The sequence below is a fragment of the Xiphias gladius genome, chromosome 15, assembly GCF_016859285.1.
Source record: "Xiphias gladius isolate SHS-SW01 ecotype Sanya breed wild chromosome 15, ASM1685928v1, whole genome shotgun sequence".
In the NCBI taxonomy this organism is placed as follows: domain Eukaryota; kingdom Metazoa; phylum Chordata; class Actinopteri; order Istiophoriformes; family Xiphiidae; genus Xiphias; species Xiphias gladius.
The window spans coordinates 7,961,389-7,976,392 of NC_053414.1; the positions used below are offsets into that span (position 1 = coordinate 7,961,389).

At 43.3% G+C, this 15,004-nt stretch overlaps 1 protein-coding gene across 5 annotated transcripts; it reads right to left on the reverse strand.

Moving 5' to 3' along the window:
- Nucleotides 1-6,149: 6,149 nt before the first annotated feature.
- cdc37 (cell division cycle 37 homolog (S. cerevisiae)) lies at nt 6,150-13,725 on the reverse strand. 5 transcript variants are annotated; one of them, XM_040145585.1, is made up of 8 exons: nt 13,502-13,725; nt 11,253-11,549; nt 11,055-11,160; nt 10,054-10,169; nt 9,843-9,965; nt 8,586-8,768; nt 6,753-6,824; nt 6,150-6,655 (listed from the first exon to the last, which is right to left on the reverse strand). In XM_040145585.1, exons 1-8 carry the CDS (start codon nt 13,616-13,618, stop codon nt 6,545-6,547), a joined length of 1,125 nt encoding a protein of 374 aa, XP_040001519.1. In that variant the 5' UTR covers nt 13,619-13,725; the 3' UTR covers nt 6,150-6,544. The 5 variants fall into 5 exon arrangements, with proteins under 5 accessions (XP_040001519.1, XP_040001520.1, XP_040001521.1 ...); XM_040145586.1 differs by having other exon boundaries at nt 13,453-13,614; XM_040145587.1 differs by having other exon boundaries at nt 13,047-13,614.
- Nucleotides 13,726-15,004: the final 1,279 nt, after the last annotated feature.

Below are 15,004 nucleotides of genomic sequence, written 5' to 3' on the forward strand. Positions count from 1 at the left end.
CTGCTCTCTGATCTGCTCTGCAGGCACTGCAACAAGCAAAAAACTGGGGGGTGATGGCAGGCAGTTGCAGTGCACAGTTGTGCTGCTGCTTGCTGCTTTGTGTGCCGTGAGATCAGAGAGAGAAGATGAGATGAAAGAGCGCATGCACGCACACACACACACACGCGCACACACGCACGCACACGCACACGCGCGCACACACACACACACACACACACACACACACACACACACACACACACTCAGAAATGTATGGGCACCCCCACCAGCATAATCAATAAAAGAGCACTTGACTAATGCATGATATTATTTCCACTCTGACTTCGGAGTGTGTTCACAGATACTGATGACAAGAACAAAGGGAGCTTGAATGTGTGGAAGTCACATGGTTTGTAAGTCATGGGAGGCATTCAAGAAAACACACACACACACACACACACACACACACACACACACACACACAAACACACAGTCTGCTTTGCCTGGTATCTACTCTCACTGTAACAAGTGACAAAGTTAGCTGGTTTTCTCACTTCTATCGTTGATTGTTTATACTCTCACCTCTTCTCCCGTCACCGACAGCACGCTGCGGCTCTTCTTCATTCTGATTGGCTCGTTCTGGGCCCCAGGGCGGAGCGCTCCCGAACCCAGGCAGCAGAGCAGGTGGAGAGCCAGGACCGGAGAGGTCAGAGGTCACTGCAAGGTCAAACCGGGGTCAGACCGGGTCACAACCGGCCCCCATTGGAGCTGACTCAAAGCCAGCCGAACCGCCTCGCACGTGCTGTTTCCACACCCCAGTCCTCAGAGGGCTGAAACCGGGCGTCCTCCTGCCGCAAAACAGTAAAGGTGCATTTAGGTGCCCCTCAGAGGCTCCGGGTTCAGTGTGAGCTTAATGACCTTTGTTGTGATCTGTTGTTTTTTACAAGCTGAAGGTGGATGGAAGAAAAAAATAAATCTGAAGTTTCACTCCATCTTAGTGTAAGCTACAAGTTTCTGGGAAAAAATAAGTCTGTGTGCATGTCGTCTTCCTTTGGCTGGACAAGCCAATGGGATATCCCTGTCAGAGTTCATGATGTTGCTGCTGAAGAAAACCTTTTCCCAAGTTTTCGGAGATATTTATCCAACCTGAAGTATTGTTCGCATGACGTTTCCCCGGCTGTAAACCTGACCCCACACGAACGCAATTTCCCAACAATTAGGAATCCAAAATCCAGAGGGATTGTGGGAGAATTTGCACCAGGCCTCTCCTGTCTCAGATCATTTTTCCATTGTCCGATGGGCCGTATGGATCCACACTCTGCATAGGGGAGAAGTGTTAATTAGGATAGGCTCAATTGAGAAGTCCAGACGTCAAAACTCCAGGTTCGATCTGCCGGGAATGTTTGAATCAGTCTCAGTGTGTCCTCTTCAGCGTAGATTCCCTGTAAGAAAACAAGAAAAACTGATAGTTAGTACAACCAGGAATTAAAAACTCGACTACTAATTTTCTCTTCGAGTCATCTTTCCTCCCTCATTTCAGAACTAACTGTCTTGCTTTCCTGTAATGAATTCCCTTTATGCATCATCAAGTGTGAAAAAGTCCTTTAGATTTTATACATACAGTACACAGCACTCCTTGAGTAATATAAACCACCTTGGAGATATATTTGGGAACAAATGCCAATTGTTTTCCAAAATGTAAAGATAATGCATGAAAAACACTGAGAAGGAATGAAATACAAATAAAAATCCCAATTTCTTAACTTATATCCAAACAAATGGCTGGTTGATGAATTAATCAATCAGAAGCAGGGCAACCCTGTAAAAAATATCTCGGCTGCCGTGGCCCTGCAGGAGCTGTACCTTCAGTTTGGCTAATTCTTAGCAGATACTGCAACAACAAAGATTTCTGATGTTACATAATTACTCTGAGCAGTCCGAGCTGACCTAATTCCACTGGATAGGAGCGATTCAGCGTATCAGAGCGTTTCCCATTGAGCTGGTGGAGGCGACTTTTGCCAGGGTCACCAAGAACACACCCACTCCCTGAAAGGACTTTCACACCAGAGTCTGCACTGATTCGCAGAGTATAAACAGGTCCGTGCAGAGAAATCAACAAACGCACAGTGACACAGTGACATATATATGCGCAGACAATGAGACGTTTGAGCACGAACACACACAACCATGGCTGCCACCAGTGCCACCTCCACTACAGATAAGGGAGCTTACAAAACCAAGCAGCAAAGCATCGATATGCAGCCTGCTCCTCTATTACAAAACACCAAAACATACACACACACACAAAAACCACACACACACACACACACACACACACACACACACACACACACACACACACACACACACACATTGAAGCCATGCATACATGAGGACTGGTCTGCCATCATGCCTGTCCGCAGATGCAGCGCTGGAGAAACAGTATGTCAGACAGACACACATGTACACACACACACATAGTCAGGCTGCAGCATGTAAGAATAAAAACACACTCACCTTGATCGCCTCAAGATCAATGGCAAGATGGGCTGGGCCTCGTCTTGCTTTCACTTGTCTCCTTCCCCCTCTGTCTTGCCTGCTCCCTCTGTCTCTCTGCAGAGTAGCAGTGTGTCACCACGGCGAGAGGAAAAAAAAAAAAAACCAAACAAAACAAAAAAAAAAAAAAAAAACCCCACTTGGCGTCTTCATGAAAATCCGCGGCTTCACCAGCTTCCCTCCCTCCCTGACTCTCCTCTCCCTCTCCCCTGCCACAGTGGTCTCCCCCAGCCACCCCCCCATCACCACCACCACCGCCGCCACCACCACCACCACCACCACAGCCTCCGTGGAGAAGCCCGTGTCCCCCTCCCTTCCCCTTCCTCCTCCTGCACAGACGCACAGTGTGTCCATTAATCCCATACAACAGCCTCCGCTCCTCCTCTCTCCATCGGTACCCCTGCCTTTTTTTTTTTTTTTTTTTCCTCTTATTGGCAGCCTCACGCTGATTCTCTGCTTCGATAGTCAGGCGTCATTTCTCTCCACCGTACTTACCCACACACATAGCAGATTTTTATTGGAACACACTGTTCATATTTAAAAAAAAAAAAAAAAAAAAAAATTCACAATAAAGATTCGTGTCTCCTGTTACTCGCTCTCCTTTTTTCTCCCACTCCTACTGACTATGTCCTTTTACAGTCATTCAAGGACATGCAGTACATTTATCCATTTTAAGCCCTAAAACAGAAATCATGCTAATCTTTAAATCTTGGTCGGTTTGGTATGAATTGCTTTCATGGGAAAATAATCTTCTTCCGGCTGGAAAAGCCACAATCTATATTTCGAGTGTTTAAGATACACTTCACGAATTTACTCCTTTGATAACGAACAGTAAGGCTGCAACTAACAATTACTTTTAGTCAATCTCGTTGCGAAAATTTGCGAAAACTATCCGTCACAATGATCTAAATCCAAAGGTGACTTTTTAAAATTGCTTATTTAATCAGTGCAACGGTGAAAAACTCAATTATATTCAGTTTACCATCATTCAAGCAAATATTCATATAAACTGGAATTTTTGCTTAAAAATGACTTAGAGTATTCATAACTAACATTGATGCAAAATTAATTTTCTGTCGATCGATGAACCGATCAATCGACAAATCGTTCCAGCTCTGAAGGCCATAGAGTGAAGTGGAGCTGCAACTAAAGGTTATTCAACACTGATTAATCAGCTTATTATTTTCACAAGTCACTGATTCATTTTTTGGTCTATAAAATGTCAGAAAATAAGTGAAAAATTCCTATGATAAGTTTCCAGAGGCCAAGATCGCGTCTTCAAAGTGTTTTGCCTGATCAATGGTTTAGTTTACTATAATTTAAGAAAGTTGACGAAAGTAAATCATAACATCCGGGAAGCTGTAACAAGAGAATATTTGAAATTTTAGCATGAAAAAGGATTTAAAACAACTGATCAATTATCAAAATAGTTGCAGATTAATTTTTGGTCAGTCAGCTGACTGATTAATTAGCTAATTGTCTCAGCTCTACAAGAAAGAGACTGTGATAGCACACAAACTGTAGAAAAGCCTCTCACGATCACTGTAAACATGTGAGAAAGAAACCTGCGGTTCGAGGCTTCTACAGAATGAGTATAACCCTCAGACATCAAAAGAGAACCTGAACGCTGCAGGACTGCAACTGCGTTCACGCGCTGATACGAACTGCCCGTCCACATGCAGATAAACACGCCAGCAGTTCTACGTGAAGCTGTGGCGCTATCCTGTTACTAATCTAGATTTGATTTATGCCCCGCGCCTGCGCTGATAGTCTGCACAGACAACTAAAACCCACCAATTAATTATGAAGGGAGAGAGAGGGACCACAGCGATTAATTATGCAGTTGAGAGAAAGAGAGAGAGAGAGAGATGGAGCCAGAAGTATGGCAGAGGAGGATACAGGATGCACAGCAACCAAAGGAGAAGTTAGTAAACTCAACAGAAACAGGTTGTGAACGAGAAAAATGGAGCCTGTTTTATTGTACACGTTCTAAAACACAACTTATAAGCAGTCTCACAACTAAAAGGATAAACACAAAATAAAATCTACTGGCTGTAGAACCTCCACACAAAAACTATTAAATTACAAAGCGGCGGAAACAAATGAATGTTTTCGGACTGGCATTCGGTTGGAAAAACTCTTCTTGATCTTAAAAATCACTTGCAAACGACTTGTCGACAAATTGATCAGTCGATCGACAGAAGAATTTGATATTTGATTAGTCGTTGCAGCCAAGAAATCTCAAATGTGAGGATCTGCTGCTTTTTTTTTTCTGTTGAACATCATTGTTAATCGATCATCTTTGGGTTTTGGACTGTTGGTCGGGCTAAACAAGCAATCTGAAGTTGTCACCTGGGGCCCTGGGAAGTTGTGATGGACATTTTTCCACAATTTTTCGGACATTTTATAGACTAAAGGATTAATCGATTAATCGAGAATATAATTGGCAGATTAATCAGTGATGGAAAACAATCATCAGCTGCATCCCTAATCAATGCGCACATCTGCAAAGCTAGGTTGGGCTTTGAGATTTTAATTAAATTCAACTGACAGGTTCACTCTGAGACGCCTGAAGCTCCTATTTTAGCCCGGACAAAGCTGGATTTTTGCGGCTGATACCACTATTGATATATGATAGTTAAACACCAAATGATGACGACACATAATCGGTTAATATTTGTGTTTTTAACATAAACTGTTTCTGAATTATCTCAAACATGTCTTCACCTGACATATACGCTGATACCTGCGCAAGGAAAATACTACTAAAATAACAACAAGAACAAGAACAACAACAACAATAATAATATTAATAAATAAATAAATAAATAAAAAAGGAAGCCACAACGTAATCTTTAAATTTCAGAGGTTCTAAAACACTGACCTGAGAACCCTACAGGCAGAGAGCTTTAATAATTTGACTTTTAAGTGCACTCTGCACAAACTGTTAGCGATACTCCCGTCGTCTTAGGACCAGTTGATCTTGCCCGATATTGATGACAAATTAAATTAACTGGAGACTTAAAATTTAACATTCCCTGGTCACCATACAGGCTACTGGTGTAGTTTAAGGGCTGCCTGTCCCCAAACGGACTTGAGATGGCGCTGTCGTCCACAGCAGCACAACGGTAGAAGAGATTACACTGGGAGGATCGTTCGACCTGCAAGAGCCCGTGATGGCATGCTAAACTTTTCTTTTAAAGAAAAAGTGACATTGGGAGGATTATTTTCGATGTATCCGAGTTTTCTTAGTCAGCAGTGTGAGCCCACGTCTCAGAAACCTTAGCGCCTCTTTCTCACCCAGCTTGCTCCCATGTTAATGTCATTAAGGGCAGATGGTTTGGTAGTTTCACCAGGTTTTCTGAAAAACGTAAAAAATAAAAGTCTGTTTTCTCAACTGATCCTTCAAGTTGCTCTGTTTTCACTCACAGAGGTGTATAACAGAAGGAAGACCTAACTACAATTTTAAAATATATGTACTGAATAACTTTTGAAATTTATACCTGATGCCATCATCAAAAATAAATGGGTAGATTAAAAAAAAAAAAAAACTGTCTCCAATTACACTGATTCGGTAACAACTGATCGAGCCGTGCCTCAACACTGTTCTTTTACTAGGCTGCAAATAGCTGTAGCTATTTTATCTTTAAAATCACACGATGGTTTAGTCCACATGCACATTAGATATTCCTATATTTTAAAACATGTATAAATTACACATTTTGATGTGGATAGACTTAATATTACCTAGGAAATGCTATAACCATGTACTACAATGTACATTACGCTGCATGTATGAAACATTACTTAAAGTCAAGTTAAGTCAACTGAGACATTTGCAAACAAAGCTGCCACAAACAAATTACACAGGACACAGAAAGGAAGGTTGTCTAAAAGTGATGATGTGGGTCAAAATGGAGGGAGAGAACAGGTGCATCAGTTCAACTGATGCCTCCCGAAACATTATCCCTCTGCCTTTTGCCATTCGTTTAGCTTCTTCCTTCCCTTATTAACCCTCTTCCTCTTCCTCGTCCTCTTCATCCTCTTCATCGTCACCCTCTCCTGAATCTGGTACCCACAAACCAGAGTCGATACACCTCTTCAGGTGGTATTTTCCTTCCTGTGGAGAGAAACACGGGGACAGGTCCTCATTCGGTTACGTTTCTTGACTGGAAACTACTAATTCAGGGGGAGTCTCGGTTACAAAACACGCTCACCTCAGGGTCCAGCTTGTTGATAGCCTCCTGAAGCATCTGAATGTTCTTCTCGTCAAAGCTCCTTTGTATTTCCTATAAAACAGAAACTGTCAAGGAACTAATGCGACCCAGCGAACCGAGCGCTGCCTAACGGTTACGTCAGCACTGAATCTGAATGAGCCAAGGAGTAAAAAATGCTTTCAATCGCATGTTTAAAATGTCAGCATACGATCACTTTAATTATGCACCTTCCTTTTCTCAGTTTCCTTACATTTGGGCTTAATTTTATTGTCCTGAAGTTCTGAAGGAAAGTACATTATGCTATTTGCTTTGTACAGGGAGCAGAGTCCACTCTGCTGAGCCACGTATTGTCTTCTCTCATTATCTAAATGGCATCAATAGACTGCGCAAACGCAGGCTTCACAATATACAAACAACGATCTGATATCTGGAAGGAAAAAAAAAAAAAATGCAGTTTCTTGCACCAACTACACGAAGTTGTAGTTATATTTTTTTTTAAACTAAAAAACAAAAAAACAAAACAGGTTTCCAAACGTTGTAGTCTTCAAAACCCCGTTCAAATACATATAACCATGAAAAGAAAGATTCTTTGGATTTCTCCAGGTCAGAGATGACTTTAGTAAAGAAACTGAACCAGTGAGTGAACCTACTTTGGTCAATATGTTCAATGATGTATGTAAGCTTAAATATATCAGACATCTAATATCACAAATATATAATAAAATAAAAAAACTCATCAAAGTACACCACTGTCTATGCGAGACAAATGGGAAAAAGAATCTGGCCTGGAGATGGCTGAAGCCGACTGGAGCAATAAATGGGAAATCTAGGCTACATCTAAAAAAGAGGGAAGAAAGTAGTAGTTTGCAGCCAAACCCTCCAACAAAGAATGACTGGACCACAGTTGTCAATGAAATAAACTACATGGAGACACTGACCTTTACCTTGTGACTACAATATTAACAAAATGTAAAATACTGTAAAAATGAACTCCATAGTGAATATGTGCCTATAAGATGTAAACCATAACATGTGTGAAAGTGAAAAGACCCTTTTGTTGTACTAGCATAACGCTCCCCATGTCAACCATTCTTTACGCCTGATAATGTCAATAAAAATAAATCTGTGAAATAAATAAGACATAAATAAACATTAAACCAGGTGTGAACTCTGTGGGGAAAAAAAACAAACACATTTTCTCAAAGCAGATAGTAAAGAAAGAAAAAGTAAATGTGGAAAACAATAGCGGGAAAGTAGATAGACTGGCATGATCTCAATTCCTTCCTTCTCATGCTTAGTATAAACAATATACCTACACAATGGACACTATTGGAAATGATTCCAACATTATGTGCTATTGTTAATACTCGTGAGTTTTAGAAATGAACAACGCGATAACTTGTGGCCAGGCGGCGAATGCTAGTGTGTACAGGTTCATCATCGCCTTGTAGCTTCGGCTGGTACATCAGAACAAAGTGCTGAACTGAATGTGCTGTGTAACCGGGATGAAATGAGAGACACTCTAACAGGCCTGTCCGGCGATTGGAAATTTGTTGGCCTCACAACAAACATCACTTTGTAAAACAATGTCTACAAACCATCCTTCATTATCTTCCTCTTCATTATCTCGTCATTTCAACATTAAAAGTATATCAACTTTCACTCATTTTATATTAACCTGCTGTTTGTCACCTCACTCTGCATTTTAAGTCAAAAAATTCACCCGCAAGCATCATTTGTTTCCACGCCACAGAGCAGCAGCTGCCCTGTGGCAAACGTGTCCCCTGAAATTCCCACAAGCGTATGCGTGTGCATGCGTGTGTTTGTGGTTACCTTAGGCAGTGATTCATAGACCTCTACGGGGTCCAGACCACCTGGGCCCAGTCTCCCCTGCCTCTGCTCCTCCTCCAGCTCCTTCATGGCGCTCTCCATGCGAATCCGTGCGCAGCTGCGGACCCGCTCCTTCAGCGACTGCAGCTCGTGGTCGAATGCCTGCTGGTATGGCTTGTCTGCAGTCTGAGGTGGAAGATATGGAATGCCTCATTTCGTATCTTCTCGGGTTACTTCTTTACCTACTACCTTCCCTTATAGGAGACGTGGAGAGATTTATTTCTGGGTTGCAAAAACAGAGAGCCTTTCATATCGTCACTTTATTCACTTCCCTGTTCCCCAGTGCATGTGTTGCCAAATATTACATTTAAATGGGTAAGAGATGTTTGTAGTGAGTATATCAGAGACGACCGGCAGGTGGCTTTAGATTTAATTATTTCTACCGTTACACCCAACAGATTAAGGGAGACTCGGGACAATATTCTCAGCCGGCTGCATATCACTCCTGTCACCTTGCACTAAATAAATCAATTGGACAAGTTTCTAGATTGGGCATTTATTTCCAGGGAACTCAGTGGGAAGGGCCCGGGACTTTTCCTCTTAGCTCCTCCCTACAGGTAATTGCATCTCTCCTTATCATACTATAAACTTCTTGATACCTTGAACGATACCTTGATAAGGTATCTTTGATCCTGTTGTGCAGAAAAACAAAACAGGATCAAAGATACCTCACCTACTGTTGCCCTCTGGTACGGAGAGATCCTCAGAATGTGGACTGTTTTATAACGGGGAATAACGGGTTGTTTCTGAAGGTCTGGATCCTTTTTCTAGTACTACTTCGCTACTTGGCTGCAGACCTGAGAACCTTGCTTTTAAAGGGGCAAGTGGTCCTTTGTGTGGAAGACCCCTCTCATAAAAATAACTACTGGCACTACTTGATACATAACATGAAATGGCTACTGATGTCTGGTTACCCCAAACTCACATATATAAGGTGGACTGGAGACTATATTTGATTGAATTCCATTTGATCTATTCATATGTTTGTTTATTGTTGATTTGTGCTTAAGAACTCTGGCTTTCACTTTGGTTTTTGTTTGTTTATTTTCTCCTTGTTGGCTTGGGTGTGTGTACATGTGGTTTGACTTTTTAAGATGTGCTGACTGGCTGTTGGGCTGGAGTCGGTGGTGGGGCCGTCGCGCATTGTATGTGTGGTTTTCTTTTTAAAGTCAATCAGGACATGCACATTTATTTACAGACCTTGATCTTGGAGAAGAATTGTCTGAAGCAGCCTCTTGGGTCCACCTTCAGTGTCCGAGCCAAATCCAGGACGAACTGCATGACGATGGCCTGGTGGGCTACCTGCTCCATCAGTGCGTGTTTCTACAAGTACACGGAGAGATTCACAAGGCTCTGCCTGGCTGAAGTAGTTGCTCTTATCCAAAGCACGCACTCTTCCCACGGCACTCACCTCGTCTATCTCAAGGTCAACACAGATGACAGCAAGGCAGTTAGCCGTCTCTTCACACACCAAATGTGGGTTGTCTGACAGATACTTCCGACTGTCGTCCCAACGCCGCAACATACCTGATGCACACACAGACAAATCCAGCAAAACGCTGCCTTCGCCTGGAACTCCAGAGGGTTTTTCGAAACGAGAAGTCAAGTCTGTACGGTGTTGAAATGGCTTAAGTCATGAGAACACTGGTGCCTGGTGACCGACAATAAAACAACTGATGTCAACTTGTTCCCTTTTCAAAAATGGCTATTTTGTCTTTTGACAAGAAAGGAGTAAAAAAAACCCCAAAAAAACAAGAAGTAGGTTGCAAAAAAAAAATGTTCAAGGCTCAACATTTTTGAAAGGGGAACTTAACCCTGACAGTGTCATCTGGGTTATCTCGGCTTGTGTGTGGAAAATAGACATTTTTACACGAGGCTGAGGTAAGAACTTACCAGGGAGGGGAAAGTCAAAACATTCCATCCCGTTTCAGGGCAAGATCTGTTTGCTTCCGCTGCTGAATTGACACAACTGACCTTCGACACACAAAACTATGAGGCTCTGCAATGTCCAGCTAATTTCATAGGGGGCATGGGATTGATATTTTCAGGAATTATTATTTATTTTCCTGCAAGTCTTGGTAAAATACTACAAGCAGCAGTGAGTTCATCACGAGAGAGTGTTTGATAAGATGCTGTATAATTTTAGACTTGTGGAATGCTGTTAGCCTGCTGGCCCTTGCAGTTTATCTTTACACCACCACCGAGAGTGTTCCCTGTCCCACCTGCTGTTTCCCACTACAAGTGAAAACACAATTCCCACGTCTACACACCGTGAAAACTGAGTGCCTGCGGGGTTTAAGATAGTTTATAATAAAGAAACATGTGGGGTATAGCTTAAAGAAAAGGACAATTCGAGGGGGAAGGAAGGAAAATTCGACAAAAATAACATCATTCATTGAGACTAAGGCATACCAAAGTGTTTGATTTCCTTTGCATACTTCTCCACAAAGGTCTTGTGCCTCTGCAGCTTTGCCTCCTCCGTTTCCTCCTTGGTTACAGGCTCGATGTTGAGTACACTCTAGAAAACAAGATAAGGAAAACAGATAAAGCGGCATACTGACAAATCAAAACAACTCTTTCAAATCTTTCGACCCTGACGCCACACCGTACCTTGCTGAAACCCTCTTTGCTGATAGTGTCGACATTCCAGGGCAGCTTCTTTTCTTCTCGCCGGTGTTCCTCGATCATTTTCACAAACGCCTTTTCATCCTTCTTCAGTTTTCTCACTTCTGCCTGGACTCTGTTCAGCTCAGCCTCTCTCTCCACGTCCTCCTCTCCCTCCTTCCTTCCTTTTTCCAGCTCTCTGAGTTGTCCCCGGGCTTCCTCCAATAGCCTCTTGCATTCAGCAAAGTTGCTCTCCAGATCTTCCCCCCTCTGCTGAAATTCAGCCATTTTCTCCAACCGTGCCTGTTGTGGCGAGCCAGAGGGAACGAGAGTGGAGACAGAAATGAAATGAAATGACACATACGACGCCTTAGGTGGGAGCTGAAATGGTCAAAAAAAAAAAAAAGCTACATTTCACAATGTGCAGACCATTTCGATTATTTAAAAACTAGATCAAATCAGTGCCTGATGTGGGAGAAAGATCTCAAATATCATGTAGATATGAGGCTTTATGGGTTGTGTCCGGCTGCAGTGACATACAGTAAAGGTATGAATGAAAGTGATACGTCGGGCCTCATCTGCTTATCTTCACGACATTCTTTCAGCAGGTAGATGGCCAAATTTGTAAGCTCACGGGCTGAAATGAGCAACGATACCAGCCCGAGACACTTCGAACAGGTCAGCCAGTGGCGGTACTTGGACTTTCCCGCATCTCGGCAAGCTTTGATTCTACCGCAGAAATCAGAATTAAGAAAATGCAGGTATGAAAACACACAAAGAAACCGGGGGGGGCTGGAGACTAAAAGCCAGTCAAGTACTCACCTAACAAGTCATGTGACAGCTGGGCACCGACAAGTTAAGCTTATTACCCAGATTTAGAGGCAAACAAACAGAGCTTGACCATTGCAGTTGCTGTAGCAACCATACTAGTTGCATAATATATACATCTTTTTTTCCACAACCTTCTGATTTTTGCCTCATATTTGACCTCTAACCAAAGTGACACTGACAAGGACTGTGGGAAGTGATACATTATTTCTAGAGCCTAACAAATACTGGACTTTTTTGGCTCGTATGCATGTAGTTTTTTTAAATTTTATTTATTTATTTTTTTTAAACCTGTGAAACATACAAACATTTTGACGGGGATAGGTTCGATTGTTTGTTAACGAATTATAACCAATTTTAAAGCTGAAAAGTAAACTTCTCAGTGACATCTCATCGAGATCAGCTGTAGTGTCGACAACATTTCTAAACAATCTTAACTCAAAGTCCACTTATCGGAGACTGTGAAATGTAGGAAAAAGCTAGTAAGTGGCCCTTTAGTGAAGATCTAGTCAAACGCTCCTTTTCCAAGATGAAGAGTGAACTTTCATGATCTATGTCAAACACTGTTTTTTTTACATTTCTGCACTGCAATGTCTTGTTCCTTCCCAGCCGACATATAAACCGACACGCGATACGATTTGTGTTACGCTAAAATCGGCCGATAATATCAGCTTGGCCGATTTTCCAGCGAGGCTCCGATGATCTCCCGCTGATGCGATGCAAAAGCAATCATAACTTTGTCAGTGATGTGACATGCCTCACTTTTTTTTTTGTTTTTTTTTGTTAATCGTGGTCACATGCAACAATTGCAAAGTAAATAAATAAAAAAATAAAAATGGTGCCCAGTATTTACACAGGGTCACAAATTGGCCCCATAATATTGGAATGTGGCCATAAATTTGGACAGCTGTTAACGAAAATAAATCATGACCCCACAGTCCCACATTTTGCCAGGTGTTGCCAAACACTGACCGCATGGTTTTGAGGTACGGTCACGATATCTACAGCTGTACCGGCAGAAGCCGGTGGCCACTGGTAGAGCTGCTGTCAATACTGTCAATCTTTCGGGACTTTTTCTAGCGTTTTCTTGATTTTATGGCTTTCACGCTATGGGCTGCACCCTTTGCTCTGCTGGTTCTCTCTCGTCTCCCTTCTTTTTCCTTTTCGTAAATCCCGTCCGTTTAAGAGAGAGAGAGAGAAAAAAAAGGGCTTTATAAATAAACTTTCCCTGCCGGTCTTTAGCCAGCAGATCCTTTAAGACACGGGATCTGACCGGTCGCAGATTTTCGTGTCACACCTGCCGGTCAAACTCTGCCCGTGCGGGCTGATCCGATCACCGGTCTGTCGCTAAAAAGTCACTTCTACCGCTAAAACTAACCCGGTACAAGACTCCAAACTTCACGGCTACGACAACTTTCACTGCTGACCCGGTGTCTCATTCTGAACAAGCTCGGCGTGTCGACGTGCGGACTGGCGACGTCTTCGTCGTCGGACACGTCGATGTGATCCCAGACGCTGTAGTCGACGCCCGCTCCGGTGCTCATCTTCCTGCCGCTCTCCCAGCCCCTCTCCCCGGGGCGTTTTTCCGTTTCAGTCGCCGCAGGGTGACACTGCAGGGCCGTTCGGCTGGGACACGGGACACGGGGACCGGGGACCGACAGGGTGTCCGCGGTGTGAGCCGAGGGGACAGAGACGGATCGTGGACCGGTCCTCCGAGCGCGACAGGCTGCCACCGGCCGTTTAAACGGCAGCTGCGCGCGCAGGGGAACCCACACACGTCATCAAGAGGAGCGGAAGTTTGTTATGTTTCGTTTACAAAATACAAGGGAAAACAAAAGCAAGTAGCTACAGTAGCTTTCAAAGGGACTTCCTCAGTAGAAAGTAGCTCCGATGAAAGCTGCGGACGATGTGTTCTGTGAACGTGGCTCGATCTGGAGAGAAAATGGTTTGCGGCTAAATTTTTTCTAAATGCTGTTTAGCGACGACACCAAATTCCATTCACCTCCATTGGGGTGAAAGTTCAGAGACAGATATCTCACGCTAAACCTAACTAACCTAAATGACCAGACGCCGCTGGAGAGAACATTTCCATCTCATTTTGGTTCATTTTATCCGCTCGCACTTTGGGCTGAAGCAACCATTTAGCGTTAATTTGAGGGCGAACCAAGCTTCGCCTCTGCGAAGTACTGCGACGACGGCGACGACGACGACAACACAGCGCCCCAGACAGATAGACCTCTGTAACCAAATACAGTGGCCTTGACGTGTGTGTTTCCAAAACCCTGCACTCTCACAATTGCAATCGCAAATCACGTGGCGTTTGCCACCGTAAAAAACCACGGGGACAACTGGGAGAGAGTTCACGGCCGCGCGCACAGGTGTGCTCTCCACTCTCTGGCCGAGCGACCTCGCCGTAATCGTGCCCACGACACTCAGTCGTAGCTTCAAAAATCGGGACTTGTAAATCCCCTGTCAGTTGCACGCGTGGCTGCGGGGGCAGCGGGAGCTGCACGACGGACCTGCTGTAGTACAGTCGTTTAGGACTGTGAGGAAAATCTCTTCCCTATAGTGAGAAAACAGGAGCATCCTTGCAGGTGTGGGCATGTCTGTAAAGTCGCTTCAGTCCTGGGCCATGAACTGCTTTTTCCCGCCACTTCCATTTTTCAGCCTCTGAATATTTTCTAATGAGCTTCAAACATGGAGGTAATGCTCATTTCCTTTCGTAGAATAACCACGACTTTTTGAAAAAAGACGATTCGAGATTTATTAACGTGGTTCTCGACTATGTTCTTCTTATCGCATTTTATCAATATTAATGTTTAGATACATTAACATGGAGAATTCAGGTTACAAAAATGCATTTGATCAAAACTGTAAAGTTGTCAAATATGACAACTCATTACGGAATAGTTACCCAACTCATCAGTGAC